Here is a 20,489-nt window from a genome sequence, read left to right as displayed (position 1 = left end):
TGATCGCGCTCAGTGCAGGAATAGACCAAAATATCATCTATGAAGACTATGATGAACATGTCCATGTGCTACTTGAACATGCAGTTTATTAAGTCTATGAAAGCGGATGGGGCATTGGTAAGACCAAATGACATGACTAAGAACATACTGAGTACAGAAAGTTGTCTTCAGAATGTTACATTCTCTAACTCTGAGTTGATGATAGCCGGATCTGAGATCTATCTTAGAGAATTAACCGGCACCCTGAAGTTGGTCCAACAATTCATTGATTCTAGGAAGAGGATACTTATTCTTGACTGTAACCTTATTAAGTTGACGGTAATCTATACACATCCTGAGAGAGCCATCTTTCTTGCGCACGAATAAGACTGGTGTGCCTCACGGGGAAATGCTGGGTCTGATGAATCCTTTATATAAGAAATCCTTCAACTGTTCTTTCAATTCTCTGAGTTCTATTGGTGCCATTCTGTATGGCGGAATGGATATAGGCTAAGTATCTGGAATAAGATCAATATCGAAGTCTATTTCCCTTTCAAGAGAAATTCCTGGAAGATCTTCGAGAAAGACATCTGAATATTCATTTACGACTGGAACTGACTCAAGACCTGGAGTCTTGAAACTGGAATCTCTAACATGAAAAAAATGATAGACGCATCCCTTAGATATCATTTTCCTTGCTCGAAGGTAGGAAATAAGTTAATCTCTGAATACTGAAGTATTACCCTTCCACTCAAGGATGGGTTTATTTGGAAACTGAAACTGAACTATTCTATTTCTGCAGTCGACTGTGGCATAACAGGAATGAAGCTAATTCATGTCGAGAATGACATAAAAAATATTCATCTCTAATTCGACTAAGTCTGCTGAAGTGACTTTTTGAAATATCATAATCGGCCAGTTCCTGTATACCCGTCGGGCTATGATGGTTTTACCCAATGGGATAGAGACTGAAAAGGGATCTGCTAAAATTTCGAGATTGATTTCGAAATCAACTGTTATATAAGGAGTAACAAAAGACAAAGAAGCTCCTGGATCTAGCAAAGCGTAAACATGCACATGAAAGATCTGTAACGTACCAGTAACTACATCAGGAGAATTTTCTTGATCCTGTCGAGTCTGAAGAACATAAAGACGATTTGGGCGTTTCCCACTAGTAGCACTGAAGTGGCACCCTGCTGATTTGGATGATCAAACTGAGCTACGAGATGATTCTGCTGACCCTGAAGACCTGGCTGAGGACAGTCTCTAACTCTGTGACCTGGCTTACAACAACCAAAACAAATGTCACTACCCGTTCAACACACACCCTGATGGTGCTTACCGCAAGTCTGGCAAAGAGGATAGGTACGAGCACTGCTGACACTGCTCTGAGACTTAGAGCCTAGAGCTCTATTCTTGTTACCCTCTCTGAACCTAAGAACTGGAGCACTGGCTATAGAAGGGGCTGGAGCTGATGTCTTAGGGCGAAACTGAGAACGGTTTCCTCCTTCTGACTTAGGCTGACTAAAATTGAAGGTACCTATCCTAACTTTCTTATTTTGCCTTTCCCTCTGCTTAATATTCTGCTCCTCTATCTGCTGAGCATGGGTCATAAGTCTGGCTAAACTCATGTCACTATTTAGCATAGCAGATCTGCACTCATTAACCACGCTATCATTTACCCCTGAAGCAAACTTACTCATTTTATCTCTACTGTCTGCAACCACATGAGGGGCGTATCTGGCTAATTGAATAAACTTTAAAGAATACTCTTTCACCGTCATATTGCCTAGCCTGAGGTTGATGAATTCAAGCACCTTAGCTTTTCTAAGATCTTGGGGAAAGAATCTATCTAAGAATGCAGTGACAAACTCCTCTCACTCTATAGGACCTGCATCATCTGACCTTTTGGACTTCTACTATTTGAACTAAGCATAAGCCATATCCTACAACTGGTATGCAGCTAGCTCAGCACTCTCAATAGTAGTCACCTCCATGATGACTGTTACCTTCTGAACCTGATCAATGAATTCTTGAGGTTCTTCATCTACCTTATACCTGAGAAAGATTGGAGGATTCATTCTTGTGAAGTCCCGAATCCTAGCTGCGGCTGAGTTGGCCACTGGGTTGGCCGGAATAACTGTTGGCCATTCATTCAAGCGGCAACTGATTGGTCAAGATTTGTGAATACGGCCCTGAACTCCGCACGAGAAACATGATCGCCCAAAGGGTTTTCGAGCTAAGGGGCTAACTGATTCCATTTTTTCTTTTAGGAGGCATATTCTATAGAAGAACGGGAGAAATGAATTAGACTGAGAGGTTGACTTATGATTATGCTTACTGGCACGACATGAATATTGAAAGAAGGGAAACTATTCCTAAAATATCTTATAGCCTCCTGCACATAAATATGGAACGCAACACACCCATGTACAAGACTCTACTGGATGCGACTTTCAAACTTTCGAGGACTCTATTGAACCTGGCTATGATACCAAGTTTGTAACGCCCTGATTTTCTGAATTGAAATGCTACACAGTGCCCATGACCCCAAAGGAACACAAGTTAACCCATGACTGATATCTGCACCTATACACTGCATAGTATGACATGAAAATGCAGAAACATGCACTGAAAGGTCGTAAGGTTCAATACTAAACATAAATGAATAGCATAACATATGTGTGGGGTAATAGAATACCCATAACAAAATTGGAGATACTTAAGTCTGAACATGATAGTCTGTATCTAGTCTGCATCTAGTCTGAATATAGTCTGAAAGCCTCTACTATCTGAAATAATCTGAGTAAAGAGTTGATGGGACATGTCCCCAACTAACTCCAACTAATAACTAAACAAAGAAATAGTAAAGAAATAATCATGTCCTCGAAGGATGAGGACTCACTTCTGAATCTGACTGCTGAAATTAGAATCTACTGCTGATCTGGAACTCGTGTCTCTAAACCTATGGTGTAACATAAAAAGAAAGAACCATAGCATAAATGAGTCAGTATAATGAAATGTACTGAGTATACATGTGAGGTAGTCTATATGCAAGGGTTCACATGCATGAATAATGCTAACTGATTGTTTAACATGAACATGAGAATGCATACATGAATACGTAACTGTAACTGACACTGTGATAACATGACTACTGAATATGAATACTGACAACATGAGATGATTGATAACATGAATGAATGTATCTGAATATAACTGATAACATGGGTGACTGGATCTGACAGTCCTAAATCTGATGGAACTATCTGAGTTCCATACTGTATCTGAGTTGACTGTATCTGACAGTCATAAATCTGAAGAACTATCTAGTACTATTACTGAGACTAATTAAAAGTACCTGACAGTTCTAATTCTGTAACATGAAACTGTGGGAAGTAGTATTTAATCGACATGCCCCAAATGTGCTATAGTAGCTGAGCTGGGGACCAATCTGTGCCCTGATTGGAAGGGTGTCAAAACTGTACCACTGGTAAGGACAGCATGTGAGAAACCCTCATATAACAGGTTAAGCCACCTTATCTACCCTCATATAGCAGTCTACGATGTCTCAACCGATGCTGCCTACATAGTTTTAGAATGCGAGGATTGTTTTTAAGAATCACACCCTCATATAATAGGGGAGTTTCCATCCTTGTGTTCACTCGGTGCTAATTCCTACTCCCATTTGAATGGACACTGAACATGATTTACTAAACTGAATATGAACTGAGTTACTGAATTCCGTTAACTGACGAAATATTACTGATATCTGACAACTAACTGAGTCATGAGATCATGGAGATTTTTTCTGAGTCATAAGACTATCGAAGTTTAAGAGTTCATAGTTTGACTGAGAGTATCATGAAAACATGACATGGCTCTAGGCACACAGCTAATATTTCAGGTATAAGTACCCCCAGGACTCGATGGAAGGAAACTGACTTAGCATAACTTACTTGAACAAATGACTAACATCACAATTCATAATACATTTATTGAGGCATTTCATCAAACGTGTAATAGGCATAGACTTGCACATACATAGGGGTTTCATGATATCATGCTAGTTAGGCAATTTTTCTTCATCTAGGCATTTAATCAAACATATTGTAGGCATAGTACATGTACAACATATTATACAACGATTAAACATCATGCTTCAATTCTAATTTCATCTTTTGAGGGTTTAGTCATAGGATTGCATGAATCTATTTCTAAAATAATTAAACCCACATAGAAGTTATCACCCAGCATGGAGTAGAAGTCAATTTCTCATTTATCAACATGAACAAGAATAGGCAAATCATGAAAACATGAAGAAAATTCATAACTTGTAGTTGAAAAAGGGATTCTTAGACTTCATGGACGAAAGGGGTCCATGAATGAACACTATGCATACCTTAGTTCGTGATTTTGTGAAGATTGACGGTGAAACCTTCCTGAATTTGAATCCCTACTAGAAACCCTAGATTGTTCTTGAGAGAAACTTGAGAGAAACTAGTGTATTTTGGGTGAAGAATGGCTAAATCACGTGTTATTGGGTTTAAATAGGGGTAGAAAATTGATTCTTTTAACCCTGGACGCGTCTTGTAATTTCAGTAAAGTTTTCCCGAACTGGGCCCCTAGCGCGATGCGGCGTTATCGCGCCGTGTCACTGAAAATTGACAATTGGAAAATTGAGGGGTGGCTCAACATGGAGCCATCGTATTTCTACTTCCTTCGTGACCTGGAAATTTGGTGCGACGCGGGGGAAATCACGGACACCTACTTGAAATTGCCAAATGTCATTTCCTTTTGTGGCGCGGCGCGCCACTGACTATTATGGCACTGTTTTACGACGAGAACTTGAAATAGTCGTAACTTCTTACCCGGTTATCGGATTTAAGCGAATCATATATCAATGGAAATCATATTGAATTTTTCACATGAAAAAAAGTGGAAATCTTGAAAATTCCTCATGGAATAATCATCATTCAATTTAAAAGCTAATACTAAGCATCCTTGGAATGAAATTAGCTAGAAAAAATTGGGGTATTACACTAAAGTTTTAGGACCAGACTTGGTACATGATGCTATGGACAAGGTTCAATTGATTAGACAGAGATTACTCACAGCTCAAAGCAGACAAAAGTCTTATGCAGACAAGAGGAGAAGAGATTTGGTGTTCGCAGTTGGGGATAAGGTTTTTCTATGAGTCTCTCCTATGAAGGGTGTGATGCGATTCAGAAAAAAAGAAAAATTGAGCCCGAGGTATGTAGGACCTTATGAGATACTTGAGTGTATAGGAGGAGTAGCATATTGTGTGGCCCTTCCCCCCGAGATGTTTTTCATCCATATGATGTTTCATGTCTCTATGCTAAGGAAGTGTATATCAGATTCTTCTCGCATACTCGAAGCACCGACCTTGCAACTTGATAAGAACTTAACCTATGAGGAGGAACCAATGGCTATCCTTGATCGAAAAGTAAGAAGGTTACATTCAAAAGAGTTTGTGTTCATAAAATTCTTATGGAAGAATCATACCATCGAAGAAGCTATGTGGGAGTCAGAAAAAGATATGAGACTCAAGTACCCTCACTTGTTTCAGTCTTCAGGTATACACTTGTTCTAAACTCTGGGATCGAATTTCTTAAGGTGGAGAGAATGTAATACCTCAAAATTTTAGTTGAAAAGGAAAAATAATTAAATAATAATTGGGATAATGGGATATGCATTATTAAAGGTTTTGGGGCTCATTTTTCCATTAGCAAAAAGGAAATGGTTTTGCCCCTTCATTCTGCAAAGAGCTATTTGCTCATTATATATATATTTATACTTAAAAGGCTTTTTCCCATTTCCTGCAAAGAGGGATCAAACTAGCAAAGGTAATACTCTTTCCAAATACGTACAAGCTGAAACAAAAAATAAAAATCAAGTCCTTTGTTCTGTGAAGGAAAGGAAAAGCTTCAGGGTTTAATTGGAAAATTATTTCAGGTTAAGGTAAATTTGTTCCCATATCTTTATTGTAAATTTAGTCAAGTTAATTTGATTTGGATATTGAAATTTAGTTACTAAAAACAAGAACTTTGGGTAATAAGATATTGTTTTGGATAAAAAGTTTGAGAAATTTGAAGATTATCATGAAACCTTAAGGGTTGGGTAGTTTAACTTTATCACGGAATTAGCCTAAACAAGAGTATTAACTTGAGATTGATATGATATGATTTTAGATTCGATCGAAGGGAGTCCTATCAATTGTTTGAGGTGACAAATTGGTATTTCAAAAATTATACTGTGAGTAGTAATCTTACCACGGTTTGTGTTTATTAAATTGCATATTTATAAGTGTTTTTGATGAAACAATGAGTTATGATATACTTTGAAATTGCATGTGGGACAAGTCCTTTATTTGATATGATATTGAAATGGTTATTTGAAGTATGATTTTGATATGATATTGAAATGGTTATTTGAGATATGACCTTGATATGATATTGAAATGATTATTTGAGATATGATCTTGAAATGATTATTTGAGATATGATCTTGATATGATATTGAAACGGTTATTTGAGATACAATCTTGATATGATATTGAAATGGTTATTTGAGACACGATCTTCATATGATATTGAAATGGTTATTTAAGATATGATATTATTATTGTGAATATTTTCACTTACATGAGAAATAAGTATTTTTGACATGTGTTTTTATCCAAATTTATATGTAATATAATTTGATATGAACTTTAAATGATATGTATTATTCTGAAAAATGCTTTCATATGAATAGCTGATTGTTTACAAAAAACTTATAAATGGGAGTAGACCTTGATTTGAATCTCATAGCTAACGGCGGGATCGTTAGACCTGGTGCACCTTGTATTTACTGATGAATGTTACAGCCCTCGCTAGTGGGAAGATAGAACTAGCATACTGATACTGATATAATTTGACTCCTTTATGAGGGATCCACTGTTATGGGCTATTCTTAATGAAGAAAAATGGACACACTGATGATATGATTTGACTCCTTTATGAGGGATCCACTGTTATGGCCTATTCTTAATAAAGAAGAATGTCACACTGATTACATGATTCATTCTTGGAAACCTCCCAATTATGTAATATGATATGATACGATATTTTTTTAAGTTTATTAATGAAATATTGGTACACTTGGCTTACATGAAAGAATGATATTGTTTATCGTTACTATTTTCTGAAAGAGCATTATTTCATGATGTTTTATAACTTGTCCCCATTTTAAAATAATTGTGGTTAAGTTTATTACTCACTGAGCTAGTGGCTCACTCCTCGCTATTATTTTTTTTAAGAGAACGCAGGTGACGGTGAGGATCGCGTTGGCTAGAGGATCCGAGTGGCATATTCCTGGTGAGCCCCGCAATTGTTCGCGTCGCTATAGTTTATTTATTCGTTATGTTTTCTTTTCTTGAAAACTCTTAGTTTGCTCCATAGTCAGTCTTTAGAATTTTGAATCTTTCGTTATTTTGGATTTGTGGAATATTGGATTACCTCTCATGTTTTGGAGATGAATATTATGTTGTTGTTTGGTGGATTGTGTTGATGTTGTTGAAGTGTTGGTTGTGGTGCTATTGATATGAGACAGGGAAATTTTCTTGTTAGACCCAAAAACAGGAGAAACTCTGCCTGATTTTCTGTAGAATTCTGACGAGGCTTGCTTTGGAGTCCTAAACTCTTTAGCGCCGGTCATGATCCTATTTTGGGTCGTGACAAATATAATGAATAAAAACATCCGAAGAAGGAAAACTGAAAGGCAAACAACCCACAGTTACCATTTTTGCTATTTCTTTTCGGTCCCTCAATTTATTATACTTCTTAATTACTTGACCGGTTGTTGAGTCCATTTTAGTTTGTGTTGGCCCACCAACATCCACACCACCTTTTGCAATAGTTAACTCTCTTTCGTGATTATCACTTATATGTCTCATTAACGTATCCGTACTCCCTTACTTGCCTCCTCTTTTATGCTTATATATTCGTTGACAAATATTGCATTGCAACTTAATATCTAATATACGATCAAAAAATTGACATGCAATACTAGTTGGTTTGCGGGCTCTTGGGGCACAGGGAGGATGGGGAGGGCGATTAACCGATTCAAATCTAATATTAGCATTTCCTACTGCGGGTGTCTCACCTATATTTTCATAATCTTCATCTAAATCAACTGCATCTACTTCATTTTCTTCTTTTACACCGTAATTTTTCTAAATTTCTATACAATCCATATCATGAGCACCTACACCTACTTCTTCCTCAAAAGGTTGACTAAGTGATACCGAAGGAACACGGTTATATCTATTACTTGAACTACCTCTACCACCAGTAATTCGCTTTTTACTACTACTACCACTTCCGGGACAAAAAAATTTTACACTTTTAGTGGGGAGGTTTTTAATTTATCCATAATATAAATCAAACTAGAAAAATTTAAAATATACAAATATAATAAAATCAAATATTCAACAATGAATACACTAATTAAAAATTAAAAGTAAAAGATGAAACGACAATATCAAATTTTAAAATTAAATTGAGTGCTTTAGAAAATATATATAACATTTGAGAATTGAGATTTGAGAGAGAATGAAAATTGTGTGGAAAATGATTTGAAAGTGTGGGGTATTTAAAATATTTTTTTAGGGTTTAAAAAATATTTTAAATGAAAAAATATTTTTTAAAAATAAAAAATGGCCATATAGCCGTTGTTGGGCTACGAACGGTCATATAGCCATTGGGCCCAACTACTATAATGGATTTGGTCTGATTAACCGGCAGGCCTAGAACGGATTTGGTCTGGATCGGATTAACCGGGCTCAAAAAAAGTATCCCAGCCCGGGACCCAGAACCCTACCGCTCATGGGCTGACCGGACCGAGTCAAACCGGATCGGACTTTACGGTGGACCGGTTCGGGCCGATTCGGGCCGGTTCGGACCGTTTGACAAGATTAGATTATATATATAGTGAGAAAGAGGGGGGGAATAAGAAAATACTATTCTAATGAAAACTTTACAAAATTGACAAGATTTGGCTTTCTGAATTTTTGATTTGTAACAAAAAAACAAGAAATGTTTTGGACAGTATTCTGACATGAACACTGCTTGCACCAAAGGTATTTAGGGAGGCAGTAGCAACGTACGTACTATTCTTTTTTTTTTTTTTTTTGTCTTCTTGTTTTGATATATTTTATATATATTTACTTTAAAATTACAAGAATTGAATTTTTATTTTGTTTTTCCAAAACTATGTGTCAAGTTAAAAATCAAAAAGTCAAATTGAAACAAAGGAGTAGTTATCAAACTTGAAGTCCGAAATAATGTAAGGATATAACCTATAAACGTGCCTTTTGACTTGATCAGCCTCAACTGATACCTATATCTTCTAAGTTTGAGTGTGTACAAATAGAAACTTAAAAAAAATAGACGTGACGTCTCATAGAGAGAACGCATTATCTATTTGTTCAACTTTATATGGTTGCAACAAACAGAAGTCATGATAAAAGGTTTCGGTCTTGAAAGAGATGCAGCATTATGAGCTATTTGTCGAAGTGGTATAATATTAACTTTCGTACGGCATGTAACTCCTATGCCACAATAATTGTAGACCTCCAAAAAAAAACACATGTAGAATTGAACATTGATGAAATCTCAAGAGAAATAAAAGATTCAATGATATAATCAAATAATAATACTATGGTTCGAGAGAAAGCAACAATACCTACTCGAATACTACAATAAAAATGTGTTGAACCAAGAACAAACAATATATATATATATATATATATATATACTTCCAAAATTAATGGTCATAAATGTGAGCAACAAGTAATGTAAAGGAAGTTGAGTAAAAACGAAAGCAGCTTTTGCCAGATTAACCAAAAGCAAGAGCTTTTGCCTTATATCCTTTAGGTCTTTGCAAAGTCAAACACACATCCTATAACTTGAGTTAAGAGTCTCTGTATTACATGCTATTTGTCATGACTTTCAAGACAAAATAGCAAAATATTACTCCCTTCGTTTCATAATAATTGAATTATTAGATTTTGACATATATGTTAAGAAGGAAAAAGTAAAAACATAAATTTATCATTTTCTTTCATTTTTATCCTCTACACACACAGTCGCAGAGCTTAAATCTATCAACGGAGTCGAGTCGGGTCAACCCGGATCCGACTTATTTTATTTTTTTGGTTCGTGGGCCGGTCTGGTTCCGAGTCTGTGTTAGCGGGCCGGGCCGATTCTGAGCCCAACATCATTTTTTCAAAAAACAAACCGGGAGCGGCCCATTATGGATTTACCGGTCCAACCCAGTCAAAACCGGTCAAACATAAAAAAAAATTCATCCGAACCCCTTTTGACAAACCCCTTTTGTGAATTCCCTTGGTGAAAATCCTGACTCCGCTGTTGCACACACATGCTAAACTGCTACTCTATAAAGTCCTTGGAACTCACCAAAATTTTAATTAATGGAGTGTAAATTTAGAAAAAACTTTCAACATCTATCTTGAAGTGTGAATCATTCAATTATTTTGAACACTAAAAAATACTCCAATAATTCACTTATTGTAGCACAGGGGGAGTATTTAATAGGAATACTATAATAAAATAACTATGTTAATAATTAATTTTCTTAATGAATGTTTCAAATTAAAGTTTGACAAGTAAAAAAAAATTAAGAAATAATAAAGATAAATTAAGAGTTAAGTGATAAATTGACTTTTAATTTTTTAAATTAGACAAATAAAAGTGGCGTCATTCTGGTATAACAACCAAGTAAAGTGAAACAAGGGGTCATTTTACTTGTCTATTTTATCAAATCAAGAAAGTTTTTATCATACTATCATAGTACGCATTTGAAAATGCGATTTGAGACCATGATTCTAAAATCAACGTCTGAATTTGAAATTTAAGATGATGATTTCAAATCTTCAATTATCCAAAAAGCAGAATTTGAAATTTCAAATTATGATTATAATTATTTATTTTTTTAAAGAAAAAAAATAAAATAAAATTTGACTCATTTTTTAAATTTTGTAAAAAGGACTCAACATTTTAAATTTTTTGCAAAAAAAAAAAGGAAAGTGAAATCTCTCAACAATACTTAAAATGGAACCAGAACCATAAGCAACATGTACATTATTACTTGTCCATCATAATTCATTCATTATAAAAGAAGGGCATAATACATAAATGAGTCTCAATTAACATCTACGCCTTTCACCTTTAGATTGACGTTAAACGTACCATTGCGACATACGATAATGAGCATTGTATCACATTCTTCATGTATTTTCAATTGAAACATTTTGAGGTCTATTCCACCTACTATAACATATTCCACAATCAACCGAATCTATTAATTGTGTCTATGACAGTAACAACTTCAGAATGAGAAAAGATACATCGTGATAATATTACTACCAATGAGGTTCCTGATGCATAGCCTGAATAACGCGCAGCTAAGGCACATCTATAGGGAGCAGAATAATTTGACGGATGCACTAGCGAGACTAAATATATCTACTATTACTATGTTAATGTGGAATTCTTCACCATCCATCTTGGATATTTTGCAGGCTGATAAAAATGGAGGCTTATCACGTCGAACAGTTAGGATAAATACATCTATCCAGATGTTGTATAATATTAATACTCCTGCTTATCAGACTGTGAATACTAGTCGACGTAGGGGATTGTTGCCAGTGATTGTACAATGGCTCTGACACAAGTTATTTTTCTATAGACGGTGATCTATATATAATATAAGTGTTGTTTTTACCAAAAAAAAAAAAAAAAGACTCCCCCAAGGAATTTCATTTTCTCAAAACGATTTTCAATTTCGTAAAGAGACTAGAATTTGAGAGCTAGGAATAATAATGGTTGAAATTGAAAATCTTTCATAGTTAAAGAGTGATTTTCAATTAAATATTTATTATTTTAGCCGGAAGAGGGATTTGAAAGGAGAAATCGGGAGCTATTTTGGAATGATTGGTGTTACTTTTAAAATATTGAATTAATCTAATTCAATTTTGGTTAAAGTAATGTTAAAAACATGAAACGTGACAACTATTCAAAGCAATAGGAAAAGAAGCTCCAAAGGTTACATTCATTTTGCAACTGCAAGGAAATCAGCGTTAGATCCAATCTTTTGAATATGATTTTTCTTTTTTGTTGCTAAATCAATGCTATTTCTATATTCTCATAAGTTCCATCAATTTTAACATATTCCGTCCCTTAATTTTACGTAACACACTTCTTGTTAATTTGTATAAAAAAGAAGAGAAAATAGTCTGTTACCTCCCAGAACTATACCCGAAAGAGCTGAGACACACTTTAACTTTAGAGGGGGGTTCTACTACCGCCTGAACTATTTAAAAGTGGATTTATTACCCCCGACGCTGATGTGGCAAGAGAGTGTGTTTCACTCTCTTTAAAGAGAGGGAGAACCGAATTTTTTATTAAAAATTAATTTTTAATATTTCTTTTTTTTCTTTATTCATTTCGATTTCAAATTCGTCGAAAACTTTAAAATGAGTATTGTTCATTGGTTCCAACTTCAAGATCGTCGAAATTTTTAAAATCGATATTTTCCATTATTTTCGACTTGAAGGTCGTTGAAAATTTTAAAATTCTCCATTGTTTCCAACTTTAAGGTTATTGAAAATTTTAAATTCGGTATTGTTCATTGTTTCCGAATTCAAGGTCGTCGAAAATTTTGAAATTGGTATTGTTCGTTGTTTACGACTTTAAGGTCATCGAAAATTTTAAATTCGGCATTTTTCATTGTTTCCGGCTTCAAGGTCGTTGAAAATTTTGAAATTGGTATTGTTTGTTGTTTCTGGATTTAAAAATCCTCAAAAAATTTCCAAATCGATATTGTCCATTATTTCTGAATTCAAGGTCATCGTAAATTTTAAAATGGGTATTGTCCATTATATCCGACTTCAAGGTCGTCGAAAATTTTAAAATTCTCTATTGTTTCCGACTTTAAGGTCAACGAAAATTTTAAATTCGGTATTGTTCATTGTTTCCGAATTCAAGGTCATCAAAAATTTTAAATTCGGTATTTTTCATTGTTTCCGGCTTCAAGGTCGTTGAAAATTTTGAAATTGGTATTGTTTGTTGTTTCCGGATTTAAAAATCCTCAAAAATTTTCAAAATCGATATTTTCCATTATTTTCAAATTCAAGGTCATCGTAAATTTTAAAATGGGTATTGTCCATTATTTCCAACTTCAAGGTCGTCGAAAATTTAAAAATTCTCTATTGTTTCCGACTTTAAGGTTATTGAAAATTTTTAATTCGGTATTGTTCATTATTTCCGAATTCAAGGTCGTCGAAAATTTTGAAATTAGTATTATTCGTTGTTTCCGACTTTAAGGTCATCGAAAATTTTAAATTTGGTATTTTTCATTGTTTCCGGCTTCAAGGTCGTTGAAAATTTTGAAATTGGTATTGTTCGTTGTTTCCGGATTTAAGATTGTTGAAATTTAATAATTGATATTGTCATTGTTTCCCACTTCAAGGTTGTCGAAAATTTCAAATTCGATGTTGTTTATTATTTTCGACTTCAAGATCGTTGGAAATTTCAAATTCGGTATTGTTCACTATATCCTGCATCAAGTTTGTCGAAAAATTATTTGCATAGAAGTAGGAATAATAAAGTTTGAAAAGGAAAAGAGATGAAAAGTAATGATGAAAAAAATAATGGTGAAAAAATGATGAAAAATGATAAAAACATATAAAAAAAAATGGAAAAGAAAGTAAATAAAAATCAATTTTAAACAAAAAAACACGTGTCAAAATGCTATGGGCGCGTGTATCACACTCTTTTGTCAAAGGTTTGGTTGTCAGCGTTCGGGAGGGTAATAAATCCACTTTTAAATAGTTTAGGAGGTAATGGGACTCCTCTAAAATTAAAGTGTGTCTCAACTCTTTCTGGTATAGTTCGGGGGAGTGGGTAACAGACTATTTTCTCAAAAAAGAATGTCACTATAATTAGAAAAAAATATATATCTTCAAAATTCTCCTTTTACCCTTATTAAAATAATTTACAATAAATAATTAAAAATTACTTTAAAGATAAATTACATAATACCACACCTTAATTTAGTATACCTACATAAAATTCCTACCATTTAATTAATTACTAAAATCCCTGATTTTAGTTTTTCTCTCTAAAACTAAAGATACATCCCACAATTCACCCCTTAATACTCCACCTTTTTAACTCCTACTATCAAGGAAATAAATCTTGTAATTACTCACAAATCACGAATGTTTAATTGCAGTCCCCCCCCCCCCCACCCCCCCCTGCCCCCCCTTCATCAACTTATAATCGCAATTCACCAATCTCCATTCACTTTTTTTTTTTTCAATTTTTTTTTTGGCTTTTTTTTTTTTCAAAATTTTTTTTTTGTCATTGATGTCGCTATTGATGATGTTAAATCGAAGGATTTATCATTGAAATTTATGGAAGAAATTTCTTGGCTTTTCTTTCTTCCCTTTTTTAAGAAAACGATTTATCATTAATACCACCATCATCACTGCACCAATACCATCAATGGCGGAAATCAATTCAACTCCCGATGTCGCCATTGATGGTATTAAATCAAGGAAAAAACGCGATTCTGCTTCTTTGAAAGGGATGTTGGTCCTTTAAAATGCCAAGCTATTGAAAAAATCAAAAGAGACATACTCCAAAAGGTATTATACATATGTATCTGATTAAAAAATTTGTCAGATACATAATTTTTGCGGTTGAGATACATAAATGATATCATTTTTATGAATGAAATATAATTTTAGTTATGTATCTCTCTTCAATCTAATTACTGTGGTATGTATATCGACCAAACAGTTTAAAAATAAATGTATCTCAATAATAAATTTTGATGTTGAGATACATAATTAACATTAATTTCATGCATGAGACATAATTTTAATTATGTATCTCTCTCTAATATTAACAAAATTATGTATCTCCGCCTAATAACTTCAAAAATGGATGTATCTCAATTAATATGACTACTAACCAAACTGATTACTAGTTGCTTTGTTTTTTATGTATCTCATTGCAAGGTATGCATTACATTGTCAAAAAGTTTCACCGCATCCGTTGAGGTTTGACAATTCTTGCAAAATTAAAATTTTAGAAAATTTCAAAGAAATTCAGAAAGACGAAGGGGGTAAAGTTGTTTGGTCAGACGAGCAAGTGATATTTTTTTGGAATTTCAAAGAGACGAGAAGAATGTTTCAACAAGATGAATGAGGGTCCTTTTCTTTTGAATATCAGTATTATGACTAATTATGATTTTTTTGGGATTTTCACAGTAATTTTGAAATTATGAAGCATTATTTTTTCCTCAATTTTCGTTATTTTTTTTTTAGCACGCCTTAGCTATTTTAATAAATGTATCAGATAATATGTATCTCTTGTTAATAAATGTATCGAAAAAATAAAATATAAAATTTTATGAAACTTTGTTAAATACTAGGATAGAGTGTGATTAGGTATAAACATGTAGGGATTTATGTAAAATACCCTTGTTTGTAAATACTTATATTACTATATTTGAAAGATTCAGCTTGAAGAACTCTTTTAACTCATAAATTTTCTCAGTTTTTAGCCACAAACTATTTTATTCATGCATCACAGAAACTGCAGAATTAGAATGCATGTGCAAGGTTGCTCAAGGCCAATAACTTTGAAAAACCATCATACAAATTATTCAACAAGTTCAATTCAAAAATACATACTATTAAATGAAGGATAGAGGAAAAGTAGCAAAATCACAGAATCCTCGTACTTGACAAGTTCAATTTCAAGCTCTATAACAATGGCCAAAATCAATTTTCATAAGTAACATGTTCACCTACAACAATGCTATCACTCGCATAACCCTCGTACTTGACATCATTAATTCAAACACCAAAATGACGTAATAACTCAAAAATATTCATTGCAAATAGTTCTGCAAGAATCAACCCCCCCCCCCCCCCCCCCCCCCCCCCCACAAAACAAAAAAAAAAAAAAAAAGAACGAACAACTGAATAAGTCTGGAAAATGATTATGAAAATGAATTTGTAAAAAATTTGAAATTTTATTTAGTTATACACATGATGTGTTGGGTTAATTGCTAATTTAATGATGTAATAACAGTTACAGTCCTTGATTTAAATCAATCGGTTAAATAATAAGATGTATCATTAAGTTATATCTCGCTTTTGTCATATGTATCTGAAATGATAAAAGAGGGATTTTATGAAATTTTAGAAAAAAAGTCGGGATAACATGTAAATATGGATAAACTAGTTGTGGTTTACGTAAATTTTACTTATTTTAAACCACAAATTTCAGAGTATTAATGAGATGAAATCAAAAAGGTCATATAAAATGAGACAAAGGGAGTATTAATGTTCGGTTTTGCTATATATATATATATAGCCGGGATAACATGTAAATAGGATTTGTCATCTCTGGATATTAGTAATGCAATGAATCTAATGCGTGCATTAGGGTGACTAAAGTCTCAATTGTCCCTTAAAAATTTTTCTACATCCTTTCCACCATATTTATGAAGGGTATTTTTGTAAAAATAAAATACTTTTTATTATAAATTATGCAAGTCATGTTATTTTTAATACACTAAATTAAACACTACATCAGGAAAATGTAAGTATAACTAATACAAACATAACTAATGTAAGCATTACTAATACAACATAGTTTGCAATTCTTATTCACTCTACCAAACGATCGCTCGATTGTCAAATAATATATATTTTGACTAATATTTTAAAATATAATTCGTCATCATATTTTGGGGGACTTGGAGTATTCAGAGATTTGTCATGATTATAGTTATTGTAGGCGTACCAAAGTTGAGGAGGTCAAGTGTGCTATTTATAGGTCAGATACCAGATGAGTTTCCGATGAATTTTTGAAAGAGCACTAGTAGGGCGGGTTTAGAGCGGCTGACAAGGTTGTTTAACACAATTTTTAGGGCAGCAAATATATTTAAAGCTTGAAGATGGAGTACGATGATTCCTTTATATAAGAATAAGGGGGACATTCAGAGTTGCAATAACTATAGGGGTATCAAGTTGTTGAGTCATACTATGAATGTTTGGGAAAGGGTGATAGAGTTGAGGCTGAGGAGGATCGTGACTATTTTTTAGAATCAATTTGATTTCATGTCAGGTTGCTCGACTACTGATGTCATTCACCTCGTGAGGAAATTAGTGGAGCAGTTTAGGGAGAGAAAGAAGGGCTTGCACATGGTGTTCATTGATCTTGAGAAGACGTATGACAAAGTTCCTGGGGAGATTTTGTGGAGGTGCTTGGAGGCTAGAGGGATGCCTATAGCGTACGCTAGGTCAATTCAAGCCATGTACGATGGCACGAAGACTCGTGTAAGGATGGTATGAGGAGATTCCGAGCATTTTTTTGTTTTGACAGGACTGCACCAAGGATCGACTCTTAGCTCATTTTTATTTACCTTGGTGATGAATCTTTTGACGCGATTTATTCAAGGGGAGGTGTCTTGGTGCATGTTATTTTTTGATGATGTTGTATTGATTCATGAGACTCGGGGAGGAGTTAATGATAAGTTGGAGGTTTGGAGACAGACCCTTGAGTCTAAAGGTTTTAAGTTGAGCAGGACCAAGACAGAGTACTTGAAATGTAAATTTAGTATTTTTCACATGAGGCTGAATGGCAGTGAAGCTGGATTTTCTGGTATCAGAAGAGAGGAAGTTTCAAGTATCGTCGATCTATGATTTAGGGGAATGGTGAGATTGATGAGGAGGTCACGCAGAGGGTAGTTGAAATGGAGGCTCGCTTGGGGAGTCATCATATAATATGAGCAAAATTACTAGTTGTTGAACTTTTCATATAGTTTTTAAATATCTCAATTTTAATTTTAAAATATCAAATTGATCAAATATAATTTAACTTTAAGAATTAATCAAATTAACTCTTGTGAAGGGATACACTCTTCTTTTTACTTGGCCTGTATCAATGTAACAATAGACACTCTCCTTAAAGAAGTTATTTTATGAAATTTAATTTACTAAATTAATTTTTAATTACATTTTCAAAATTTAAATATAATTAATATTTATATAATTATTTAATAATAAATATAATATTAAAAATATATAATATATCTCTTAAAAATAAAAGTGAGTGCCTCTTTTGGTCATCCTACAATGAGAGGCCAGCTAAAACTTTTGAACACCTCCAGAAAGACAACTAAAAAGTCTAAGATAACAATTGAACATTTTCCCAGAGAATTGAAATGTAGATAACCTACATATACAGTTCAAACATTTATTTTAAAATTAAGATAAGGTTACCTACTATATTTAGTGAGATAAACCAAAATGCTTTGAACGTTTCACATATTCTTACAAGTTATCCATGGTTAAAAAATTAAAAAAAAAAAACAATGAAAGTTGATAATTTATCATACCCTTTAGTATTTTTTTTTTAATGACAAGGAAATCTATTGTCATTTTTTTTCAAATACACAGAGGATAGATTCCGCTCCAACACCATATATATATATACTCCAAGTATTATTTGTTTTTTATATATATATATATATATATGTTGATAATTTGTCATACCCTTAAGTATTTTTTTTTAATGACAAGGAAATCTATTATCGTTTTTTTTTCAAATACACACAGGATAAATTCCGCTCCAACACCATCTATATACTCCAAGTATTATTTGTTATATATATATATATATATATATATATATATATATAACTGTTTGATTTAACAAAAATTTGATAAACACATTATATCCCATAGGCCATAGTAACTTTATAACATTTCTATAATTAATTTTGCTTCCCTAGGTTAGCTGCCTAGTAGGTGATGTTATCCAACCCCCCCCCCCCCGCCTCCCCTCCCTTTCTACAATAATGTTATTAGGTATAGCTTGGTTGACTCTCAATTTATATAAAAATGAAAATAATATACATATATTATTTACCCCCAAATTTGTAATTTGTGATTTAGAATAATAATTAAATTTATATTTAACGAAGGACACACAAATTATGATGACTAAATATTATATTTTTTATGCCAGACTACTTGCTATTGTAATTGGAAGCTAGTTCATAAGCTATACAACTTAAATCTTTCAAGAGCAAAAATTTCATTTTCTTAATTGCCTTTATCAATACCAATAAATCTTTTATATATGTGTTTTTTATTTTTTTTAAAAATCTGCACTCTCATTTTTTTTTTGTTTTCCAAATGTGGATAATAATCTCTTTAGTTTTGTTGAGGCTACCAACAATCTTTAAAATTGTTTTTAGAGGATAAAATTGTATGTCTTTTTATTCAATAAATTTATACAGCAAATTGACAGTTTGTTTTCACTTCTAAATCTTTATATCTCATTATTTTGTTAGTTGTAATCCTTAATTGACACTTTATAATTTTGTGATGATATTTGAGGTAGGCTTCATTAGGGGGACAGAGCCAACTCAATGAAAAATTATATTATTTATATATAATTAAAATTATTTTTTTATGTTTATATAATAGGTATTGAACCTTCTTTGACATATTTATATATTTATTATTTTAAATTTTAAACCTCTTGATAAATATTTTGGCTCATTCACTTTATCTCATCTTACCACATGGTAAAATTAATAACGTTGTGTAACGAAGATATACACAAAATTTAAAATTCAATCAATTTTGTTGTTTTCCCCACTTTAGTCATCCCTGGACTTTTATATGATGTAAGGTCCCACAAATTTTTAATTAACGCGTATAGCACGTTAAAAGTCCTCATTGACTTAAACAAATCCTCCAAAAAAACGAAATTGCTGCTAAATTTCCTCTCAATTCCTTCATCCTCACCGCAAAAAAATCAAGTGAAAATCTTAGCAAATATTAGTGGAAAAGATTCACATGTAAGGTGTAATAGAGTGGCAAAAAGAATCCAAGAAAATGGTTCCAATTTTCTTGTTTTTCCATTAAGATACTCTATTCATCTCCTATAAAAATCCAAGAAAAAAAGGTACTGCGATTTTTCTTAGTTTCTTCAAAGTTTTAATGTACTTTATAATCCAAGAAAAGGGTCATAAGATTCTTGGTTTTTTTGTTTTTTTTAAGGTATAGTACAATCCAAGAAAAGGGACATCATATTATTAATCTCTTGTTTGTTTGATGGCTTTTTTGATTCGGAAGATGCTAGAAAAACCTCAATTTTATTCAGAAAAAAGTGTTAGATGTTTGAGTTGTACACTAGATGATTGTCATGATGAGTGTGGTGAATATGTTGTTCCTAGTGATGGTCCATTTTATCCTCCTCCTCCTCCACCCTCTATAATTCATGTCACAAGTGAAAAATATCACATGCCTTTTTATCTTATATTAATGCTATGTGTACTAGGGGCTGTATTTTTGTTCATATGTTACATGATTATACTTAAGAGGAACAGGT

At 33.1% G+C, this 20,489-nt stretch overlaps 1 protein-coding gene across 1 annotated transcript in view; it reads left to right on the top strand.

Annotated features, from left to right (window-relative positions):
• The first annotated feature begins 19,833 nt into the window (after positions 1–19,833).
• The window catches only part of LOC107851332 (RING-H2 finger protein ATL54), a 4,874-nt gene continuing 4,218 nt past the window's right edge, over positions 19,834–20,489 (top strand). Inside the window, exon 1 of the mRNA XM_047400645.1 lies at positions 19,834–20,487. Within this exon, the coding sequence (XP_047256601.1) occupies positions 20,213–20,487 (275 nt within the window). The 5' untranslated portion in view covers positions 19,834–20,212. The remainder of the gene's footprint in view (positions 20,488–20,489) is intronic.

This window comes from Capsicum annuum, chromosome 12 (genome assembly GCF_002878395.1).
Source record: "Capsicum annuum cultivar UCD-10X-F1 chromosome 12, UCD10Xv1.1, whole genome shotgun sequence".
Lineage (NCBI taxonomy): Eukaryota > Viridiplantae > Streptophyta > Magnoliopsida > Solanales > Solanaceae > Capsicum > Capsicum annuum.
Note: the sequence above shows the minus strand (reverse complement) of the source record. Positions and strands in the feature narration are given on the sequence as shown.